Raw genomic sequence first — 23562 nt, 5'->3', positions numbered from 1 at the left:
ATGTGACCTTCCCCAGGCGTGTGACACACAGCCCCAGTTGTGCTGACGTTTGTCACAAGTGTTAAGCAGCGAAGGCAAAGGGTGGGATCTTATGATCCCGAATTTGGGACGAATTCCCCCATCATTCAGATTTAAACCGCTTTGCTTACAGGAAGCCTTTAAAAATAGTTGAAGTGCTCTGTGAGTCTCAAACAAGGCAACTGTGTGCGGTATGGCCTAGGGACACAGGACCCATTTGGGGCAGAAAAGCAGGAACACCATGGAATCCACTTTGGGAAACACAGCTGTGGCTGCGGGAAGGCAGGTTTTGAAGTCAAACAAACCGCGGCCAACTCCGGACAGAGCTGGCTGGTGCTCGGCATCTCTGAAGGCACAGCAGACACACCCCTGCCTCTCCCTGCAAGGCCCCCCGAGGGCCTCGGAAGGGTGCTCTCCTATCGTCACAGCCGCCTTCTCGGGAGCACGCAGCGTCTATGCAGGTCTGCTTGTGGGGGCAGGTTTACATTACAGCCTTCTAGCCTGGAAATTTCTGTCTGACCTCCTGGTCCGGCGTCTCCCCTGGTTGTTAAGATGTAAACTGTGTTCCCCAAAAGAGAACTCACAATACACTCATCTGTGTGCGTGTGAACGGTTGAAACCCTGGGGCCATTCTCCAGGGCATCAAAGCTTCAACAGGCCTCGGGGAGGTTCCCTTGGGGCCTCAGCTGACAAGAACGAGGCTTCTACAGAAACCGCCCCCGGCCCCCGGGCCTTCCCTGAAGCCGAGGCGAGGTGTAGAGGAGGGCCACGGGGCCCCTGCGCCTGGCTGCTTGCTAACTCTGCAAGGGCCCCATGCTGCTCCTTCGTGGGGCAGAACAGCTCTTCAGGGTTTCCTGACCCAGAGAAGACAGTGCGGCCGTGGGTAAGGCCTTGGGTTCTGGAGCCCCTTTCTCAGGGGACGCACAGAGGTCTGCACACACTCCTGGCTGGCCCCACAGGCTCGAGGGCAGGCGCCCCTGATCTGCAGCGGAACTCACTCACCCCGCTGTGATCTGGCTCCCCAGGCCTGCAGGCAGACTGCTTCTCCAAGCATGGCAAAGCCAGAGCCTGCACCCAGCTTCCCTGACACCCTCCCCGAGCCAGGGTAATGCAGTAAAAGGGAGATTTCCTCCATCCCCAAGAGAAACACAAATGCAAGCTCACTGCTCGGCCAGAGTTCGCTCTCTACAGCTGCCTGCCCCGTCTCACGGGGGAGCCGCTAGTCACAGCTGCCTACTTAAATTCTGACAAGTTAAATAAAATCTAAACGCAATATGGTATCCAGGACTGGATCCTGGAACAGAAAAAGGGCAATACTGGAAAAATTGGTGAAATTGAACAAAATCTAGTTTAGTGAATGATAATGTACAACATGAATTTCTTAGTTCGAACAAATGAATCAGGGTTACGTGAGACATTAACATCAGGGGAAACTGAGTAAAGAGTACAGCCAAACTCTGCACTGTCTTTACAATTTTTCTGCAAACCTAAAATTGCCCCAAAATAAAAAAAATTGTTAAATTAAGTTAAATTAAAAACTCAGTTCTTCAGGTACACTAGACACATTTCGAGAACTCATTGGCCACGTGTGGCTAGCGGCTACTGTATTAGAGAGAGTGTAGATACAGAACATTTCCATTATCACAGAAAACTCTACAGGACAGCACTGCTCTGTACTGGGAAGGGACGTAAATATAAATAAACACACTGTCATTCATTCTACCCCATGACTCATACCCGACACGCCCAGAACCTCATTTTTCACTCACATTTTCTTGCCGTCTCACTGATACTATTTCTGTTTCTCTAAGTCATTACTTCCACCCTGCATATTAAACCAGCCCAAAGATGATTGTCAATATTTGCCACAGTCGCCGAATAGAGCCTCAGGTATTCTGTTCACGTTTGAACTTTACTTACAGGGTCCTCCCCCAGAAAGCCCAGCATTAAACGCCTCTGGTAAAGCTGTCAAATGCACATGCTCCCCTAACTCTGGTGACATCAGAGGGAGCCACACAGGAAAAGTCCCCCGGCCCAGTGCTGACCCCAATAGGCACCCAATGTCCAATTTAGGGGGGACCCTGGGCGTATTTCCAGAACTCTCTCCCCAGCTGGTGACCTGGCTGCTGGGCCTCTGGAATCCCACAAACCTGCATTAAGAAGAAAGAGCCAGCCCTGACCGTGGTGGCCCTTCACACCCTCTCCCAGAGCTCAAGGAGCGACAACACGAAAGTAAAACTGAGCCCCAGGGCCTTCCTCGCCCCTGCCTGGGCTTGGCTGGGTTAAGCTGTGGTTCTTCCATGTTCTTCAAGGAGTGACCACATGCAATGTTTGCGGTCAATGAACGTGGCTGAGTTCTCCACACTGCCCTCGCCCACACCCCGGGCCCTCTCGGAGGTAACTCCCCCCCAACCCCCACCACTGCTAACCGACAGCAGTCAACAGAGCCAAGTGCCACCTGGTTGCTTCAAGGAGTTATCAGGAGGACAAGACACCTCCACTGCATTTTGCTCTAACCCCCAGCTCCAACCATCACGCTCAGAATGAAACCTCAAGACCTGCCTCCGGACTGGGGAGCTGGACAGGTGCCACCCCAGCTGACCGCCCCCTCCAACCACCCATCACCTACCACTCTCCCCCTTGTGCCCCACCCTACAGCCACAAGGGCCTGCTTTGTGGTCTCAAATATGCCAAGGTCACTCCTGCCCCAGGGTCTTTGCACTAGCTGCTTCCTGGCCTAGAAACCTACATCACCACCCCACATACATATCCGTTTTCTTACTTTCATTAAAGCCTGACCTAAATGCCACTTCCTCACTCAGGCCATCCCTGACTCCCCTGTCACGCTCTCTGTCACACTGCCCTACTTTAATCCCTTGCGTTAGAACATGCAAGGTATATCTGACATACTTCATGTTTTCTTGTTTGTCCAACTCCCCCACTAGAATGTAGGTTCCTGGGAGCAGGGACCACAGGTCTGGCCTGTCTATGGCTGTACCCCCTCTACCAAGAGCAACCTCTGGCATATTTCTTGAATGAAAGGTTTGAAACTCCATCTCTCCTGCTTTGCAGGAGCACGAGCTGAACAAAAGGGGCTGAGATCCAGGGCCTGAGTGGTCTCCAGGAGAGCAGTCAACAACCCTGGAGCGTGAGGCTGGGGACAGCCAAGATCTGAAGCAACCTCACGTCCTCACTGAGTCTAGTCCTCTCCCTGTTATAGAACCCCACGTCCTGAAAGCTGCCTGTAAAAGCGAATGAGAGCAGGGCTGGGAAAAATCCAGCGCCCCCGGCAGAAAGAAATACCAATGTGGCTGCTATTTTCTTCTTCAGGTATGAGATCTAATTAAAAAACTAGAAAGGAAGATGTCAGAACATCCCAGATGCAATAGCCTCCCTGGTGGGTTCTCTTCCCTTCCATCCCAGGGTGCGGATGGGCTGTTGACGCACATTCATGCCCCAGGATGGAGAGCATCGTGAACCACAAACCACAGAGACTGGACAGGACTCGGTGCGGTCCTCCTCCCAGCCCTCAACTGGTAGGCGGGCAAAGTGAGGCCAGAAGCAGTGCGCCCAAGGCCCCAGGCCAACGAGCCGCAATTTCTCAAATCCAAGACGTCACTGGCTAGTAGAGGCACCCTTATTTCAAGTACCACTAAGAAAGAAAAACAGATGCTTCCAATTAAACTAGGGTACACCATTGATTATAGGATGCACCTAATTTCCAAGATATTAAAAATGTGGGCGAAAACAAAAGGCAGGTCTTAGAATCAAAGAGCCAGGGTCCTGCGTGTTTTGCTGCTGCTTCTCATTTTGACGAGCCAGGTTGGCCGTCCAGTGGCCCCCAGAACAGTACTGACCTGATGTTCTGAGTTTCTCCACCCAGCGCCACTGACACTCGGGCTGGACGGTCTTTGTGGGGTGGGCTGTGCTGTGCACCGTAGGACAGTGAGCAGCATCCCGGGCCTCCACTCACCAGACACCAGGAGCACCTCCCTGGAATGTGACAGCCAACAATGTCTCCATACTTGGCCCAATGTCCCCTAGTAGGAGAATCACCCAGAGCTAAGGGCCTCTGCAACTGCAGCCAGGCAGCATAACGAGCACGTGTGTACACAGCAGACCAGCGGAAGGGTGGCAGCTCCCAGTCAACAGGTGTCTTCACGGCAGCCCCCTCTGAGCCTCTGGAAGGCTGATGTACATGTAGAATCTCAAAGGGGAACGGAGGAGGCAGGGGGTCCAGCTGCATTTGACCATGGAGCCCTTTTTGGCAGACATCTTGACAGACCTAGGAGCCCATGGATGTGGGACACTGGTGCCCTGGGCCCCTGCGGTGGGGGCAGAGGAGGGAAAGTCAGGGTCCACACACTCTGTCTAATGCCTTGGCTGTGCCCATCACGGCTCTGACCCCCTCCGCGCCCCAGCCCAGCTCAGCGCTGGGTGGACAGGCCTCTTGCTGTACTTGTTGAAGGCAGGAATCTGTCACACCAAGCCCTCTGGGCCAGGGGGCCTGAGCCAGCTCCTCCCATCCCTCCTCTGGGGGATGGCCCCCCACAAACAGTGGAGAGGGGACAGGATGCTGCTGGGGACGGCGCCAGGGAGAGCTGGCTTTGGAGAGGTGACCCCACTGGCTCAAAGGGCAAGTCCTCTGATCAGCCCAGGCAGCAGGTGCAGCTGTTCACCTGTCACCTCCATACACCCAAGCCTCCCCCTGACCGAGCTGCTGCCCCGTCCTGCTCTGGGGACCACTCTGGCCGGAAAAGACAGCTAGAGCCAGCCCGGGTACAGGACCGCCTCACATCATGCACGCTGGTCTTTCTATTGTGAAAAAGCACAAGAACAACAACGAAAGGCAAGGCAGCGTGCCCGGCACTGCCCAATGTCACACGGCAGCTAGGGAGGCTGGACGGGCCCAAGTCTGGGGACTCGGTCTGAGCGTGGAGCACTCACCCCATTCCTGGAAACCAGGAATAAATGCCCCACTACCCTGGCCCTCAGGCGCTCCTTCTTCTTTAAAAAATTTAACTAAGAAAATACAATATAGAGCCAGTCCCGTGGCCGGGTGGTTAAGTTCGGTGTGCTCTGCTTCGGCAGCCAGGGTTCAGTTCCTGGGGGCAGAACCACACCACTCGTCAGTGGACATGCTGTGGCAGAGACCCACAAACAAAATAGAGGAATACTGGCACAGATGTTAGCTCAGGGCCAATCATCCTCACCAAAAAAAATAAAATAAAACATAAATAAGAACATTTTAGAAGCCTAGAAGAACTTTCAGTAGGAAGCACCCACCCACGCCGTCTCCCACAGCTCAGCTGATCCTCCAGGTCTGTTTTCCCACCTTTGCGGTTCTGAGTTCTTCAGCTGGCAGCTTTCATATCCCTAAATAACATACTTTGACCGTACTTTGATTTCTGAATGCATCCATGGCAGACAATGTAAAGACTCCCCACAACAAAAGGTGGGGGTCTGGCCCAGTCTCTCTGTGTTCCCCGCCCTCCCCCAGAACCAGGGTTCGAGGGTCCTGTGACCGTCTTTAGCTCTTCCCCTGGTGACCTGTGAGGTGTTAGGTAAACACGTGTCCACGATGGTCACGGAGGCTCTCCCCACCCTCCTTTCTCCTCCCCGTGAGCTGAGGATGCTGCTGCTGCCCCACCCCACTCTGTCCAGCTACAACCATCTGCCACATTTTCAAAGCTATAAATGTCTAAATTCTGGGATGCAACCCCAACTTCCAGGCTTGCCCTCCAGGTTGACACCTTAAGTGGAAAACCAACAAACGGGGCTCACGCACCATCTGATCGTGGAGACATCTGTGAATTCACTCAACGTGGAGTCCAGGCTCTGTTTCGGGACTGAGGATTCCACAAGGATTCCAAAGGAAAGGGACAGTCCCCACCCTCAGGGAGCTGAGAGTCCAGTGTGGGAGAGCAACAACCCACAGGAAGAAGTACTCTGAGGGCAATGAAACGGCACGCTGGTGGCATCCAGAGTCATGAGCAAGGGCTCTAAATTGAGTGGTCAGGGAAGGCTTCCCGGAGGATGTGACATTTAAAACAAGGCCTAAACCACGAGAAGTCAGAAGCTGTTCTCCCTGCTGGCGTGTCCTGCAATCTGCCTCCTGGGATCTCAGAACTAGACATCTCCTGAGAGTAACCAACCTCCCACCTATGACAAGAAAATATACCTTGATCCCCCGCACTTGATTACCTTTGCAGACAGAGAACTCATCTCCTCCCAAGAACTCACTTCCCTTTCAGAATGTTCTGTTTGAAAGTTGCCCTGCAAAAACCTGCCTCCTTAAAGTTCTACTCCTCGATGCCCCTGGGAACCGTGTGGAGCGGTTCTGCCCCCACTGGGGGTCCCTGCACTGGCAGGCCGGGCAGAGCCCTGCACCTCACCTCACCCAGCTGCCTCACCTCCCTGACCACCTGAGCGGCGGGGGTGAGGGTGAGTCTGCCAGCACTGCTGCTGGCACTGCCAGACGGCCACCATCCTGCGTGGCAACAGGCCACGGGACCCCTGTCTGGGTCTGGCCCGTAGGTCCCCAGCCAGGTTTCAGACTCCGGGATCCAGAGTCCCGGCCTTTCCGACGAAGGTGGGTGTGTGGCCCCTCCCCGATGCCCCAAAGTAGTGAGTGGACAGTACCTGTCGGAGGCAGAGAGCTCCTGTGAGGGCCGGGGCTGGCCGGAATCCCAGGAGAACTGCCGGGACGCTCCCAGGTGGTCTCTGGTCAAAGAAAGAAAAAACACAGTTGCTTTGAGAATTTCATAGGGCAGAAGCTCCGAGTGCCACAGAGCAGAACTAGATGGTCAAAGCTGGGAAAAACAGAGACTTGGCCGGTCCTCCCTCCCCAACCCCGGGACGCACGTGGGAGCCTGCTTTCTGTTCCCACACCCAACTCCCTTCCTGCCTCTCGTGACGACAGGGCCTTCTCTCTGCTGGGGACCCTTCTCCAGGCAGCTGGCACCAGAAGGAGCTTGCCTTCCGGCTGGGATCCTCTAAAACATACCAAAAGTCCCTCTCTTATCCCCCAAGGCTGCTAATGCACGCACCTCCACCTCTGTCTCTAGTCCTGGAACCCTAGCTACCAAGTGGGCATTTCTCCCCGAATGCCCACTGTCCCCTGAAACTCCAAAGCCCAGTGGAAGGAGCCCGGCCCAGACGTCTGCACAGACGTGGTCCTCTGTCAAACAGGGGTGATTTCCAAAGTCCTTCCTGGGGTTCCACAGCCCTGCGTCTTGTCTGAATTACAACTGCTGCATCTGATCGGCCACTTCTTCCTCCTCCGATGCCCAGCTACACGGTCCAGCCAGAAATAAAGCTAACACCACAGCTATATCATCACCACGAACACTGCCACTTCACCGCCACCAGCAGAGACCACTCAGGAAACTACCTGGTGATAAAAATAATGCTTTCTCACTATATACAACTTGATGGTGTAGAAAACCATAAAAGAAAAGCATCTCACTCCTAATCCTACAGCGCGAGGTCACGGCTCTCAACACTGTGGGATCTACGTGGATTTGCTCTCTAGGCATTTATACATCTTTAGAACAAAACAAAATCAGATTTGCCATTCCCTCCACATACTGACTTTTGTGAATATCTTTGCAAAATCATTAAAGGGGCCAGATAGCTCAGTGGTTAGGAGCGATGAACAGCGGCAAGTCCAGGGCCGGCCTGAAGCCCCGCTCTGCCTCTTAGCACCAGCTGACCTTGGCCAGGGGGATGGTCCTCTCGCAGTCTTGGTTCCTCCTCTGTAAAAGGAGATCGACAATGGCATCTACCCGAGGCGGTCACTGCATTCATGCCAAATGCCCACATACAAGCTTTTAGCATAAAGTTATTTTTAAAGTTAGCCCAATATATGGATATGACATTATTTCATCAAAAATGTTATTACTGAAAATTCAATTGTCTTAAAAATTAAAAGCAGAAAAAAGTACAACCTTTCCATGGCTGCTCTCAATTAGGAGTCAAGAGACTGCTCAGTCCCAACTCTCTGCCTCAGCTCTACCTCTAGTCTGCTGTGCAACCCTGGGCAAGCCACACTACCTCTCTGATCCTCCAATTCTTCATCCAACATGAAGAGGTTGGGCTAACTGGTCTTTTAGGTCCCAGTGCTCCTGCCCCCCAGGGCTCTGATCAGTGGTCTTAAAATCTTAAAACCCACTGTTTGGGTTTAAAGAGCTTACGGTTCCAGGAGTTGGGTGATAATATGGTCCTTTTATGTCTTAAGAGAAAACGGCACAGAGGGTCAGTGAGGGAAGAGCAGGGAGGATGTGACGAGGAACGAGAGTGCAGCGGGGTCGTTCAGGAGGGGCGACCAGAAGAGCAGGCACAGAGGCGTCCCTGAGGAGGGGCGTGCGCTGGCACTGAGGGCACCAAGACTTGGAGAACCCACTGTGAACACCAGCGGCCACTCGGAGCCCGAGGGCAGGGGAAAGCATTCCGGGCCTGGCTGCCCATACGCTGAGCGACCTTTGGACCTCACCTAGCCCTGTATTTTCTTTTTCTCAACTGTAAAATGGGGATAAAAATGGTACCTAAATAGGGTCATAAGGGCATTAAATGGATGAATGCACGTAAAGGGCTTGGGTGACACGGGCACATGGCCGGAAGGTGCCGCATCGGAGTTAAATTAAACAGAGAGGCCAGCTGGATGTGGAGACGCCATTACATGAGAAAACAGCCTTCATAAAAGCCAAGGCGGGCTCCCCCAGAGTACAGACGTGCCTCCCGGCCTCAGACTTCAGTCTCCTTTCTGAAGAGGCCTCCCGTCCTCCTGCTGGATCGGCCCCACCTGGGGGCCACAGTGTTGCCCCGAGGCCCACAGGGTCAAGTTCAGGTTCTCCTCTCCAACCTGGCCCCTGGAGCTCCAGGGACAACCTCCACAGCTTCACCAGCTCCTCCCCACAGCCCACCACCCACCTCTGATCAGTGCCTGGGGCCTGGAGGCGCCCCCTCCAGGCCCATACTCCCTTCCTCTCCTCCTTTCCATGTCCTCCTGCCTCCTGTCTCTCCCCACACACAGCTAGCAGACCGCTCGCCCTAGAGCCCCGCGTCCTCTGCAGCTCACTCACCAGTGAAAATCCATTGCTGACTCTTTTCCAACACAGCACACAAGATAAAGTCCAAACTTTGTAGCGCCCACCCCAGCCCCTCAGCAAGCACCCATCTCCAGCACAGCACCCGTCTGTCTGTTCAGATGGACTTCCCACTGACGTCACTCCAGCTCCATCAACTCCACTTGCTGGTCTCGGAAGACGTCTTTGTTATAGTTGTTCACTCACCCCCACCACCTCCTGCCTGGGCCCACCATCCCTGGATGTTAGAATCTTAGTCATTCATCAAGTCCCAACTAGAATGCCTCTTCCACCACGCAGCCTTCCCAGATTGCTCCTCTCCTCTGTTGTCAAACGCCCAAACTCTCTAGAGTAGATGCTGTAGTGCGCCACCCAGGTGTCCCCAGCTGCAGCGGCTCATAGCCGAATCCCTCCTTTGCCCAAGGTTGTAGCTGGGGTGGTGGGGTAGGGGGTGCCACACATCCAATGGCTAGTCAGTGTTGGGGTACAAAGGCCTATCAACTCCCGTGCCTCAAGTCAAACAATTCTGAAGGGCCATCCAGCTCAGAGCTCCCGAAGGGGCTGGCCAGGACTTCTCGTGACTGCGCTGCAATGCTGCTCTCAAGAGCACACCCCCTTCTTGAACCTCCTGCACATGAGTCTGTCTGAGGACCTGACCTAAGGGCCCCACCCCCAACGCACACACTCCGTCCAGCTCCTTCCAGGGAATCAGCTCTTCGTCCCACCTCTCAGGCAGCATGGATCTTCACCTCGACATCTACCTCATCCCCCAGAGGTCCCAGTCTGTGGCTAGCTCCCCCTTTCAAACACAGCAGCTCACGTGACAGACGGGCAAACGGAACGATGGACACGGTGGTGGCATCATGTAGATTCCCAGCTGATATGCCCTCCCCCTCTCCAGGGATAAACAGACAGCCCCACTCTCCCGAAAGCAGGAAAGGTCCCCAGAGAGCTGTCTGCACTGTGCTTTGCCTCCATCCCTTCAGTGGCGATGCCACCAACCTTATTTCAAAAGAAGACCCTACAGCTCTTTCCGCCATCTTGCAGCTTGCGGAAGTCTGCGGGGAGCAGGACTTCTAAACATGTCTGGAAGGCCGGGGTCCAAGGCGTTGTAGCTGGCTATAGGTGGGGTCTTTGGAACCAGAGGGAGCCCAGAGCTCTTCTTAAAACTGAAGGTGTTTAAACCCAAGGTGAAACTGAATTCTATTTGGGCAAGAGATGTCCGTATATGTACAAAGAACAACACAGCAAGTCCTGGCAGCAAATGGAACAAACCAGAGGAACGTGGGGAGAGGTACCCTGTGCCCATGGAAACAGCGGCACAGTTCGTGCCAGACTCCAAAGCAATCTTCCGGCTAAGGCCACTGAGTCTGTGTGATGCTGTCCCCTCAAAGATTTAAACTTCCTGAAAAGTAAATACAGTTACACACTGCATAACAATATCTTGGTCAATAATTAACTGCATATACAACCGTGGTCCCATAAAGTTAGTATCATAGAGCCTAGGTGTGCAGGTAATCTAGCTGGACTGTCTAGATTACAAATCATAGTGTGTAAGTATGATATGCGTACAATGACGAAATCGCCTAACAATGTATTTCCCAAAATGTAACCTGGTCGTTAAGCAATGCATGACTGTAAATAAAAGTGTGAACTTGCTCTCGTTTAAAAAAAAAAAAAAAAAGGAAACCCTGTAGCAGATGAGAGGACTCTGCCACCTTATCTCCTGGCGATAGCAGGGGCTCCCAATTCACGCACAGACTTGTCTTCCCGTCCACTCACCCGTTCAACCATTCCTGTGTGCTGCCACCCGCAGGACACCACCATGCATGGGGGCACAAAGCAGAGGCCACAGTGAAGACTACTACTGAGCAGAGAAGCTACTGCACCCGGTTCCTCCTTCCCTGGCCTGGAGCTCTCCAGGAAGGGAACCACGGCAGCAGCGTCCACGGGCACCTAATGGGAATGTGCTGAGAGCACAGAGCAGGGAGTAGATGCCCCTAGGGGTCCATTCGCCTCTCCACTGGGAATTCTAATACAGAATAGAGGGGCCAGTATGGCATCAGGTAGCCCAGGGGACTGTGGGAAGAGGCTCTGAAATCACAGAGAGATGCTGACCTACAGTCAGAACCCTGCTGTAGATGCAGGGTCCTGATGGAAGGCCCCCCCATCCTGCACTCGCTGGCCAGGGTCACTCACCAGCAGCTGCAGTCCCTTCTCCCCATAAGTACCGCGTGCAACTCCCCATCCAGCCTCCACCAGGGCTCCATCAGGGACAGTGCAGACGCCAGAAGGATTGAGCCCAGCCCACCGCCTAGTCTTGGCCAGCTCTGTCTGACCCAAAACACAAAGCCACTGTGAGCATGGGGCAGGACTGGGGCCAGGCCAGGCCGGGTGGACATCTAGAGAAAGCCCCCAGGGTTCTGGCTGGGTGACCTCACCAGCAGCAGGGAAAATCACCCCAAATAACCATACCACCCACTGGGAGGAAGTCATTCCCAGGTCTTCTCCAATGAAAGACTCCCTAATCTATTTATAGCACACCAGGCGCCCTGACTAAGCCAAAGCAAACTGAAGCGGCAGCTCAGGGCCCAAGGTACCCTGACCGAGGCCCTTTTGCATTCTCTGGGGTTCCGTCCCTGGGGTCCTAGGTCATTCCAAGTGAGCACACAGACTCCTACGAACAGAGTCGCTGTCATGCGGGCCCCAAAGGCCCTGTGGGGACAGTGAGGTCAGAGTGGAAGAAGTGAGACCTGCTCTTGGAAAGCCATCCAACCCTATTCACGAGAAACACATTTTTTCCTAAAGGCAGCTCTAACTCGATTCAGACCTCTTCCGCTGAAACCAGGGGAGCCAGAAACACACAAATGAACTGACTGTGGGTCAAACTGGCCCAAGGGAGGCTGCTATTCTGGTCATGAATGCTGCGAGCCAGGAATTTCAATTTCCCCACCAGTGGATTACAGCGGCTGGCCCCCGACTCCCGGAGAATAAAGTTTTAAAGAGGGTACAGTTGAAAGGTGGAAAGCTAAGTAAATCTGAGCACAGATGCCTTTTCCTTAAAATAATAATCATCATCATAATTAATAAAGAAAACAGTAAGCCAGCAGGAGTTATGAAATTTAAAGTCACTTCTGGACTTCATTTCTCCTTGTTAAGACTACATCCTGCTTGCATTAGCGGTATTGGCTTCCAGTGGGAAGCCCACAGTGAGCCCCTGGACCTAGGCCTCTGGTCAAAGTGACCGGCCCTGGGCCGATCAGTAAGCCACGCCCATCTTCTCCCCCTCCAACACCACCCCCCCTGCGCCCCCCCCCCCCCCCCCCCCTTCCCTCCCCCCCCCCCCCCCCCCCCCAGTGGATCCCACTCGTGATTGGTTAGTTCTCTTGGTCGCGCTCTCTACTGCCCCCAGTGGCTATCGGGTGAAATGACCACAGGTAACAGCCCAGGAGGAATTGGGCTTTCTCATCCTGGCTCAAGAGACATGCCTGCAACCCCCTCCTCTTTGGCTGTAGGTTCACTCTCTCTGCTTCCCACTTTCTCTCCTCCCCCGCCTCTTGTCTCTTCCTTCCCCTTGTTTGGCGGTGGCCCCAACTGTGGCTTCTCTCCTGGAACCAGTTTTCCTTGCCAGGAGGGTCGGCTGGGCTGTGCTCAGGTTTTCCTTGACAGACAGTTTGTCACCGGGCCGCCTGCGCTCCTTGGTGGCCGTGTCCTCCACACCCGCCAGGGAGGCGAGGCCGGGAGAATCTCAGGAGCCCGCCCCGGTCCCAGTGGCGGGTGGCCTGCTCAGCACCCAGCAGCAGCAAGCCGCGGGGCAGGCTGGCACCGGGTGCCTGCGCGGCTCTCCCTCGGGACCCAGCAGCAGAGGCTCTGGGCCCCTCCTGCATACCAGTGTTTCTTGGGCCCTGGCTTTTCAATCACCTTCCAGGTAGGGGTCTGACTGTCACTCAGGATGACACCCAGGGCATTCTTAACTCCTTAAAATTCAGTGAAATCTCCTTATGGACTCTCAGCAGGAAAGAAACTTCTCTGAACATCCATTTGTGCCTGGCCCACCTCCACAGTGGGTATCTCCTTCAGCGGTTGCAAAATACCTATGAAATGGGTGCCCTCTTTTCCATCTTTTTAATGTAAGAAACCGAGGCCTGGTGAGAAGTGGCAGAGCTGGGACTCAGTCTGACAGCAAAGACTACCACGGCCGGACACACCAATGCCTCTGAGCTCCGTGCTGGGCTCTGGGAGCTGCAGGAAACACTGCTGTTGTAACCCACACACCACTCTCCACTTGAGAACCAGCCTCAAAATTAATATTATCATATTAGTTTAATAAATATTTAAAATATTAGAAATATTTATCATATAAATATATGATACATAAAAATGTATAAATATATATAAATATATGATAAATATTTAACAAATTATATTACTGGATATAATGTTAACATATATATTATATTATTGTTATATTTGAGGGCCTACTGTGTGTCTGGCAGTGTGCTGGGCACTGAGGAGATGCAGGGAATAAACAGGTTAAACTCCTTCCTCCTTCAGTTCCCATTCTAGTAGTCACAATGCTATTCTATTTTTGAATATCAATATATAAAGTTTTCCATGAATGAAAACTTAAAACTTTTCTAATGGCGGTAGAGGGCAGAAGTCACGCCAGGAGACAGGTGATAAATAACTAAAGCACATCAGGTTAGACGGTGGGGCGTGCTAAAGAGAATAAAGCAGAAAAGGGGGATAAAAAGTATGTTACAAAGGTATGTGATTTTAGTAGAGTGGCTAAGGCAGGCCTCACTGAGAAAGGCACATTTATTGTTCAGTATCTATTGCTGCATCACAAATTACCCCAAACTTAGCTGCTTACATCAACAGGCATTGATTACGTCATCTGGTTCCAGTGGGCCGGGAATCGGGGGGTGACTTAGCCAGGTGGTCCTGGCTCAGGCTCTCCTATGAGTCAGTCAGTACGTCAGCTGGAGCTGCACTGCCTGAAGGCTTGACTGGGGCGGGAGGAGCCACTTCCAAGATGGCTCCCTCCCGTAGATGCCAGCCGAAGCCATGGCGCTGCTCACACCATGACAGCTAACCCCCTCCCAGAGCAAGCAAGCCAAGAGAGCAGGCAGAAGCCATGATACCTTCTATAGCCTAGCCTCAGATTCTACTGGTCACACAGACCAACCCTGCTAGAACGTGGGAGGGGCTCACAGGGGTGGGAGCACCAGGAGGTGGGCACCTTGGGGGCCGTCTTGGAAGCTGGCTACCCCAGAAGTGAAGGAGCAGGCCAGGCACATATCTGAGGGAACATATCTGAAGGTAAACAAGCCAGGAACACATCTGAAGGTAAAAAAGTCTCTGAGGTAGGAACATGTCAGTCAGCTTCAAGGGGCAGCAAGGAGGATGGTGTGGCTAAAGAGGATGTATGCAGGAGAGCAGATGAAGAAAAGGTCAGAGGTAACAGGGACCAAAGTGGATCATCTTGGGCTGTGGTTCTCAAAGTGGGGTCCCCGGAACAGCAGCATCAGCATCACCTGGGAAATTTGTTAGAAATGCAAATTTCTTAGGCCCCACCCACGTTTCTGAATCAGAAACCCTAGGGGTGAGCGCAGCATCTGGGTTTTAACACACCTTCCAGGTGATTTTCATGCATGCTCAGCTCTGAGGATCACGGCTCCAGGGTCTGAAAGATCACTGTAAGGACAGTGGCTTCTGTTCTGAATGGAGGGACAGCCACTGCAGGGCTCTGAGCAGAGAAGTGATATGATCGAATGGCCGCTGCTGTGCTGGGACCTGCCTCCGAGCAGGCTTCCTGTACTGAGCCACCATACGCCCTCAGCACGCCTGGAACCCTAAATGGGTCATTTGTGAATGCTGCCTCTCCCCATCCAGCCTGTCAGGCCTCCAGAGGCCAGACAAGGTGGGCTCTTCCTGAACCCCCTCCAGAGGAGCCGCAGGAGCTGGGGAACGTGGGTTGAGTGGGGCAGGAGCCATCCAAGAGCCTCTGCAACTCTGTAGTCAGCACTAGCAGCACCGTCTCTACCGCCAAGAGCCAAGACGTGAGCTCTCCAGGACGTCTCACTCAAGCAGGGTCAGAGAAAGGGGGTCTCCCCTGCCCCCAGTTCAGGAACCAGACTCCCTCTTGCAGCCCCGTGTGCATAGAGATGACTCCTAAATGACCTAGTAACACCCAGGAAGAACAGCTTGACTAAGAGATTCTTGCTTGGGCTTCATCCCCCTTCCCCTCCCGTGGGGCTTCCACAACTACCCCTTGACCCGGTCCACACCAGCTCGGATCCCCTCAGCAGGGACAGAGCAGGTGGACCCTGGGCAAATAGAAAGACACAAAGGCTCCAGGCAAACAGCCGCCCTGGCCCCACCAGCAAACTGCGCTCCATAGGATCACCTGGGTCCGAGCCCAGCAGGACGGCTGCCGATCCTAGGCTGCCTCAGTGTCAGGCAGTCTGGAGAGACATCCCCCCAGCCACTGGGCCCAGAGTCTGCTTCCTGAGCTTCAGCAAACAGACCCTGAGCCCTGGAGACCAAGGGCTTCAGTGAGAAATGCGCAGCAGGAGTCAAGCCCGGGGCTGGGAGGTGGGGTGGCTAATGCCCCCCAACTCCCAGAGTACAGGAGCCACAGGCGCGCACACAGCCCTGACGGCCCCGGGCTCCCCTGGGCAAGGAGACTGCTTACACTCTGAGGAAGAGCGAGCTCGGGGACACCAGGCCTTCACTGTCACAAGAAAGGAAAGCAACGGAACAAAGACCTGGCCCTGGTGTTTAAAACACCCCTCAAATACTCTGAGGCCTCCTAGGTGTGTTACTAAGAGCTCGGGCACTGGTGTCACACAGACAGATATTCCAATCCCAGGTTCCCCCCCCCATAACTGAATGACTGTGATCCTCAGTCTGCTTCCTCGCTGTAAAGCAGCGATGACACCACAGTAACCTCGTGGTGCCAGGATGAGCGGTCTGTGAGGCATATACAGCTTCCAGCACAGTCTCTGACACAGAGTAAGCCCTCAAAACACAATAATAATATTAATAAAACAAAACCCTCCCCACTCCTTCTCTCTGCTTCCCAGCTTCCAGCCCACAAGCCCCTCCCGGCCTCATTCCTCCTCTTCCCGCCTTCACAGTGCCCATCCCCCAGAGGGAGAGGGAGGAAGGACTCTCTCTATGGTGCTGGGGGAGGGGGTGCTAGAGTGCTGTCTTTAGCATTTCTGAGCTGTAGGCTGCCCCTTGGTTAATGAGAAACAACTCCCCACTTCACAGCAGCTCATGGGATCCTTACACAAGCCTGTGATCCAGGTGGGGCAGGGCCCTTACACCCATTTCACAGATGGTCCAGAGGCTGATGATGCTGATGAGATGCAGCAGTGGCCCCTTCAGGGCCTGGCCCTTGGACTTTGGCCTGAACCGAGCTCTGGACTAGCTCTGGCCGGCACAGAGGGCCTGGAAGAGGTGGGCCGGGAGCTGGAGGAACTCTGGGGGGGGGGGGGGGGGGGGGGGGGGAGTGGCCTGCCTGGAACTCGAAGGGCCTGTCCTTCCATCCCATTAGGATCCCTCTGTAGCAGCCTCCTTATAGAGCACAGCCTCAGGCAATACACTGGGGATCCCCGAACTTGGCTTGAGGGGTAATGAGGGTTGACTGCAGTGCAGGAGAAAGTGTGTCTTGTCATTGAGCCAACAGGTGTTGGCAGCCAAGTGCCAGCTCACAGGCATCACGACCCCCACCCAATGGCTGAGAAAATTAGGTAGGTACCGAGAAGGAAACCTTATCAAACCCAAAGCCTGGACACTCAGCCTCCGAACCGAAGCACAGCAGTTCTGGCTAAGCTCCAGGCTTGTTTCCTAAACTCGGTTACTCACCAGGATCATTGGGGCCACTTGTTAAAAATACAGATTCCCAGACTTCACACCTGAAGATTCTAGAACCCAAAAGTCAGCATGTTAATAAGCAGCCTCAGTGATTAACCAGATGTGGGAAAAACTAGTAGAGTCCACAGTAAGACCTCACGGGAACCAGCCACTGACGGGGAGGTGCCTGGGTGAGACAAACCCAGGGGACCAGGCTCAGGCAAGGGGCAAAGCAGGACGCATGGTAGCAATGTGGGGTGATTCCAGGAACCCCCTAAATGTCCATCATCTCCAGCCCAACCTTCTAAAACTATCAGGTCACAGTATCTGTCCCCAGAGAGCCACTGCTTTGACATGAGACTTGGTTACCTACTTTAGTTTCCAGAGGAGACTTACAAATTAGAGTAGATCGTCCCAAACCCTTTAGCATGACCGAGTCCTTAGAGCCCTTCCTAGGATAGGAGAGGACGAGGGGAGAGGACAAAGCACTGCAGTGAACGAAGCCAAAAGGAAAAGGACAACGGACAAGGTTCCAGTGAGTGGACCCAAGGCGGAGAGGCACTCACTCCAGCAGGGCCTGACCTTCCTAACAAAGCCTTATCTTAAGCCCCAGAGGGCAGAGTCCCGAGTTAGGACAAGAAAGATGGTCTTACACAATCCTGTTCCCAGGTGCGTGGCATGGACAGAGCTGAGAGATCAGGGCCGGCAGGATATGCTCAGCTGGCTGGGACCTAGGGAGAGTCCAGGTGACCTCAGGGCCCTGTGAGCTCCCCGTCAGCATCATTCAGACTTTGAGCACTAACTGAACGGGGCGCCAGGCCTGGGGAGGGGCTCCGGGAGCTCACAGCTTCGCCTCTGCCCTCAGGGAGCTGACAGACCAGCTAGGGAAAGGGATGACCTCTTCCTCCCTCAGCTGTCAAACCTGCGTTCACATCCATTCCTCCCACCAGATGTGCTCTCAGGGCAGGGACTGTGTCACCATGAGGCAGCCCTGTTCCCCTGCACCCCGCAGAGTTGCTCAGCAAGTGTCGGGAGAACGAATGAAGACCCAGCTCAGAGCAACTGTCCGAACTAAGTTCAGTTACATGGCCAATGATTCTAAAAGTAAGTGAGAGTGTGTAAAAAGACAGATAGAAGGACGGACAGAAAGATAAGGAAGGGCCAGGGAGAGAAGACAGGGCACTGATTCCCTGCACGTAGTATGAATCACAATCAAGCAAGCCGCCCAATCGAAAAAGAACAAAGGACGTACACAGGCAATTCACAGGAAACAATTACAAATGACCAAAAAAGAGGGAGAGATGCTCATTCTCACTCAAAATTGGAGAACACAAACTAAGACGACAACAAGACTTTTTTTGCCCACTGCACCTTTCATCTCTCAAGACTGATCCTAGGTAGCAGGGATCTGGAAAAACAGGTTGGGAAAGTCTCCCTTCAAAAGGCAACGTGCAGACAGCTGTCAAAAAGCCCAAATGCACGTCCCCTTTGACCTGATGACAGTTCTAGGTGTGCAATGATGTAAGTATAAAATATATTGAGCATTTTTGGTTAGAGGAAAAAAAAACTCCTAAGAAATGATGTAAATGCCCACTGCTAGGGGAGTGATGATGCTGTGTTGACAGGATGGCATTCTGTGCAGCTGTTCTGGGGAATGAGGTGGATCTGGGAGTGCCGATGCGCAGAGCATCTCCAAAACACGCAAGTGACGAGTGTACAAGAGGTTCTCAGAGGCATTTATAAACGGGCATAAAATGTTTACGTGCAGAAAATTGCCGAAAGAATACACAAGAAATATTTGATGCTGATTAATTCTTAAAAATGAAACCAATGCAAGAAGATTATATTTTTACAGTACACGCCATTTGAATGTTTTACCAAGTACATAAGAACGCCCCATGAAAGAGAGACAGACAGTAAAGGGTCGGTGCAGGAATAAGGAGAAAGATCGATAGAAACCGACCCAGCAGACTAGTTTAGTATCGTGGTGAAGAGGCGCTCTTCAGGGCAGCGGTGAAGGCTGAATCAGTCAATAAATCCTGTTAGAACCACAGGCCAACAATCTGAAAAATATTAAGGTAGATCCATTTCTCACACATTTTCTGAAATTAAATTCCATCTGGATTAAAAATTTTAAAGGGGGGGAAAAATCCAGTCCATGAGAGTGCTGGAAGAAAATATCATTCTCTTTTGCGGGAAAGGCCTTTCTAAAGTGTGACCTCAAGAGGTAGAAACTGTAAAGGTAAAGATTGGCTAAACTTGCTAGAAAACTAGAGTCTAGAAAAATCACAATCAGAATTATAAAACATCATTAAAAAATTGGAGCTATTTGCTACACGTGATCAAGACCCTTCTCTGAGAACCGTCCATCCCCAGCTCTTCCTATGCAGACCCACACCAGGGGCATGCCTACTTGGCCACTGCCGTTTGGAGCAGGGAGCATTGTACAGAACAGGGCTTGGGGTGGGTATCTGCCACCATCGGCAGCCATTTTCTGCTAAACAGCTGCTAAAGCCAAAGGCAAGTCTGCAGAGAAAAATATGTATGAAGCAAACCCAGAGAAAGAAGTAGGCATAACATATCATGAGGTCCCAGAGACAGGACAACTCATCCAGCACCCAATTTTCCAGTGCTTAAGCCAGGGCTTCTATGAGATGTCCCATTTCCTTCTAATAAAAGTCCTTTGTTCATAAGCTAGTTTGGGTGGGCTTCTATTCCTATAACAAGACATTTCCTGCCTATGGACATTCACCAAACTGCCTTGTCCTGTAAACGGCCAACACCTGATGCCATTAGCTCTGCGTCTGGAATATTCTGTGACCATGCTGACTTGTGGCTTCTTCACATTCCCCAAGCAGGACTTCCAAAATCTCTCCATGGAAAAATCACGCCACTCAACCGTTCAGACACTTCTCTTCCCACGAAGCGGTATTTTCCACTCACACATCACCTTTTTGTTTTGTTGTCTGAGAAACTTGGCATTTATGGACTTCAATCGCTCTGCATTGCTAATCCATATTTAGAAGACTTTCCAGTAAAAGGTGTGACTTTATGTTTATAAATAATGCTCGAAATCACTGAGAGTGTTGCTTTTCACAAGCCGGAAGAAACTGTCAGAAAGAGTGAAGGTTATTTTGGGAACTAGCAATAAGTAATAATCTCTGTGAGGTGCAGCCACAAAGGTCCCTCCAAGCCGGCTGGATTCTCAGGAAGAGCAGCCAGTGCCCAAATCACCAAGGGCCCACCGCACCTCCTTCTGGTGCACAGGAGAAATCCTTATCGTGAACCAACACTGCAAAACATGTATCGAAATTCTGGGCAAAATAAGCTATTGTCCAACATCAAGAAAGGGCATTCTGGGTACAGAAGATCACGAAATGGGGAAGAAAGAATGAAGTAAGATTTCTTGGGAAACTGCATGAACAGGTTAAAAAAAAACCTCTCTGCAAAGACGCGTGAAAACTCACGCATTTAGGGAAAGGCTAGGACGCCAGGAACAGGGGCAGCCCTCAAGGAGGGTTTAGGGTAGAGCTTCTCCAACTGTAGAGCACGTCAGAACCTTCTGGAGGGCTGGCTAAAACACAGATGGCAGGGCCCTACGCCCAGAGTTTCTGATTGAGGGAGTCTAGGGTAGGGCCTGAGACACTGCATTTCTAACAAGTTCCCAGGTGATGCTGCCGCTGCTGGTCCAGGAACCCCACTTTGAGAACCCCAGGCCCCAAGGAAGACCAGGAAGGGCCCAATTCTCTGGTGCCATGCACCCTTGTCTCCAGGTGTTGGAGGTAGGGCCGTTAAAACCTGCCTTTAAAAAAAGGTGCAACGATCAAAACAGCTTACAAATTATACCTGACTTGAAAGCACCCACCGCTCAGGCCACTTCCTCAGACCAGTGGTGCTGCTGAGAAGCACGGCAAATAGGCAAGTTGGTGGGCGGGATCCAGAGAAAGAAAAGTCAACCCACCAGGGCAGATGCCCCGGGAGCAAAGAAGAAATCCTCCGGGAGCACAGATATGCAGGCTGTTGTGGAATCCATCTGAAGGTCTCATCTCTGTGTCTACAGTCTGCCAGCAAGGAAGGTTTTGCATTGGCACACCTGCTAAGAAGAATTCACTCTTCGTGTGCAAGAGGTGAGTCAGCTGGGTGGGGATGTGGTGTCTAAAAGTGCTGCGTGCCCCCCCCCACCCCGCCTTCTGTTCTGCTTCCCCTGGCTCTGCTCCTGCTCTGTCCTCTCTGTATCCATCTGTAGTGTCCAATCCATCAACACACGTCATTTTTATATACCAGCAGCAGAAAGCAAGCGAAGTCTTTTATCTGCAGCCAGGAGAAGGGGGAGGAGGAAGAGAAGGGGAAGAGGGGGGGAGAAAGAAGAGGAAGGGGAGGACTGCTCCTGGCCCGGCATGTTCCTCCTCCTGTGGCCGAGAGCACGGGGATGTTCCTCCCACCACAAAAGACAGACTAGGGCCTTTCAGGCTCCAGTTTGCACAGCTCAGCCCTGGAACAAACCCCCCAAACCCAAGACCACTTCTTCAGAGAAACAGAAGAGAATGGGATGTTATGCTGGGGAAGAGAAAGGAAGCGAGAGCATTTGAGCTCAGCTCCAGTCCTCTCCTCCACTTCAGAGAAACTATTTTTATCCTCCTTATAAAAGTAGTATGAGTCCAGGAAGAAAACACTGGAGGAAACTCGAACGAGAAAAGCCTGCCTAATCCCATCACTGTGAACAAGTACCTCCCCCTGCACCTGAATGCAAAGACGCATCATGGGAGTGGGGGCACCCCAGCCAGCAGGAATCAGGGACAGGGCGGGTGGCAGCAGAGAGCTGGGCCCTCGGCGGAAATACAGAGCTTGAACGGGCTTTCAAAACCACCCAAAGCCTTTCTTTTAGTGATGGAGGAATTGAGATGTCGGGATGCTGGACAAGCCCAGAGGAACTGACTAAAGCAGGAGAGAACAGAGCTGGAGGCGTGACCTCCGCCAAGCCCTCTCTAGTACCCTCAAGAGCAGTCAAGAGAAGGATCAAAAGTACCCGGAAAGCAATTGCTTTACGTGTCTTTTGTCTGCGGGCTGTATCAAAGCTTTTCTGCACGCACTTGTCTGGGAAATATCAGAATTCTGGGACCCAGGCAGCTATTTTAAGCCAGAGCCCTCACCCCACATTCACAGATGGGCTGTCAGTGCACGAGCAAAGCAGGCCACCCTTCCTGATGCTAGTGCCACAGACCCTTAGGCCAGGCGTCAGAGAGCACCTCTCCAGGGCGCCACACACCACTTGTTTGGCTTGGCAGTGCCCAAAGAGACCACTAATGGCACATTATGCTGGGGCACGGGAAGTATACTGTTTCCTGGGGCCGCCCTAACAAAATACCACAAACGAGGTGGTTTAAACAGAAACGTATTGTGTCACAGTCGGGAGGCCAGAAGCCTGAGATCAAGGTGCTGGCAGGGTCAGCTCCTCCGGAAGGATGTGAGGGAGAATCTGTTCCAGGCCTCTCTCTTCACTTCTGGCAGCCTCAGTCGTCCGTCGGCTCACAGCTGGTGTCTCCCTGTGTCATCACATCGTCTTCCCTGTGTGTGTGTCTGTCTGTGTCCAAAATCCCCCTTTCTGTAAACACCCCAGATATTGGATCAGGGTCAACCATGCTCCAGTACGATCTCATCTTAACTTGACCATCTGCAAAGGCCCTATATCCAAGGTCACATTCACAGGGACTGGGGGTTAGGACTTCACCGTCTTTTTGGTGGGACACACAGTTCAACCTATATCCAGAAGCAAAAACTGGAGCTGGCTGGGGACAGTGGGAGGCCGGAATAGCGGTCGAGCCAAAATGCGGAATTGATCTGGGGGCTTGAAAGTCTGGATGAACAAGAAAACAGTCATCGGGGGTTCAGCAGCAGAGGGTCTGGGTCTGTGGTGGGGCCCAGAGGGGCAGCCAGGAGACTGACCACCAGGGACCAGGGGATACTAAGCCCCAGCTCTAGCGCAGGTCCCAGATGGCTTCCAGGCGGAAAACATGAATACAATCAGACCGGTTGTGAAAATAAGGAAATTTTCTGTACCAGTTGCAAACTGCTTCTGCTCCAACCTGCCCACCCCAAGTGCCTCCAGTCCCCAGGAACCCCCCACCAGGTCCCCACAATGGCTACAAAAGGGTTAATGCCTGGGGTGGGAGGTAGGGGCAAGACCTCACTCCAACATACTGCTCCCCCAGTCCATCCCTGTGTCAGACCACTCGACCAACTTCCTCTACTCTCGCTCGTTGCAGGAGCTACTTCTTCTCAGGCTGAGGGTAGCTTTGGGCATGCAGATAGGCATTAATCACAGCTGGCGAGAGGGCAGGAGCTTCATTCAAGAGGAATGTCCAGGGGAGCCTGCTATGTGCAAGGCCCAGCTTACGATCTGTCCAAGGATGACACGACCCTTCATCGCAGGGTCTCAGCGCCCGTGTGCAGAGCCCCAGATGCTGTTCCCAGGGAGTGGCATGCAGTAAACACAGGCGTCTTGCATGACTAACTTCTCACCCCGCGCTCCTCCTCCCACGCCTGTTGGATGAGCACTGCCTACTTTGGAATCCAACTCGGACTGAAATGACAAAAA

At 52.8% G+C, this 23562-nt stretch overlaps 1 protein-coding gene across 11 annotated transcripts in view; it reads right to left on the bottom strand.

Annotated features, from left to right (window-relative positions):
• The window catches only part of GAS7 (growth arrest specific 7), a 218192-nt gene that overhangs the window by 52886 nt on the left and 141744 nt on the right, over positions 1-23562 (bottom strand). For all 11 annotated transcript variants that reach the window (XM_046674952.1, XM_046674962.1, XM_046674957.1 and 8 more), the window contains exon 3: positions 6661-6741. In XM_046674952.1, the coding sequence (XP_046530908.1) occupies positions 6661-6741 (81 nt within the window). The remainder of the gene's footprint in view (positions 1-6660; positions 6742-23562) is intronic.

The sequence above is a fragment of the Equus quagga genome, chromosome 11 (assembly GCF_021613505.1).
Source record: "Equus quagga isolate Etosha38 chromosome 11, UCLA_HA_Equagga_1.0, whole genome shotgun sequence".
NCBI classification, from domain to species: Eukaryota; Metazoa; Chordata; class Mammalia; order Perissodactyla; family Equidae; genus Equus; species Equus quagga.
This window is presented reverse-complemented; position numbering and strand designations above follow the sequence as displayed.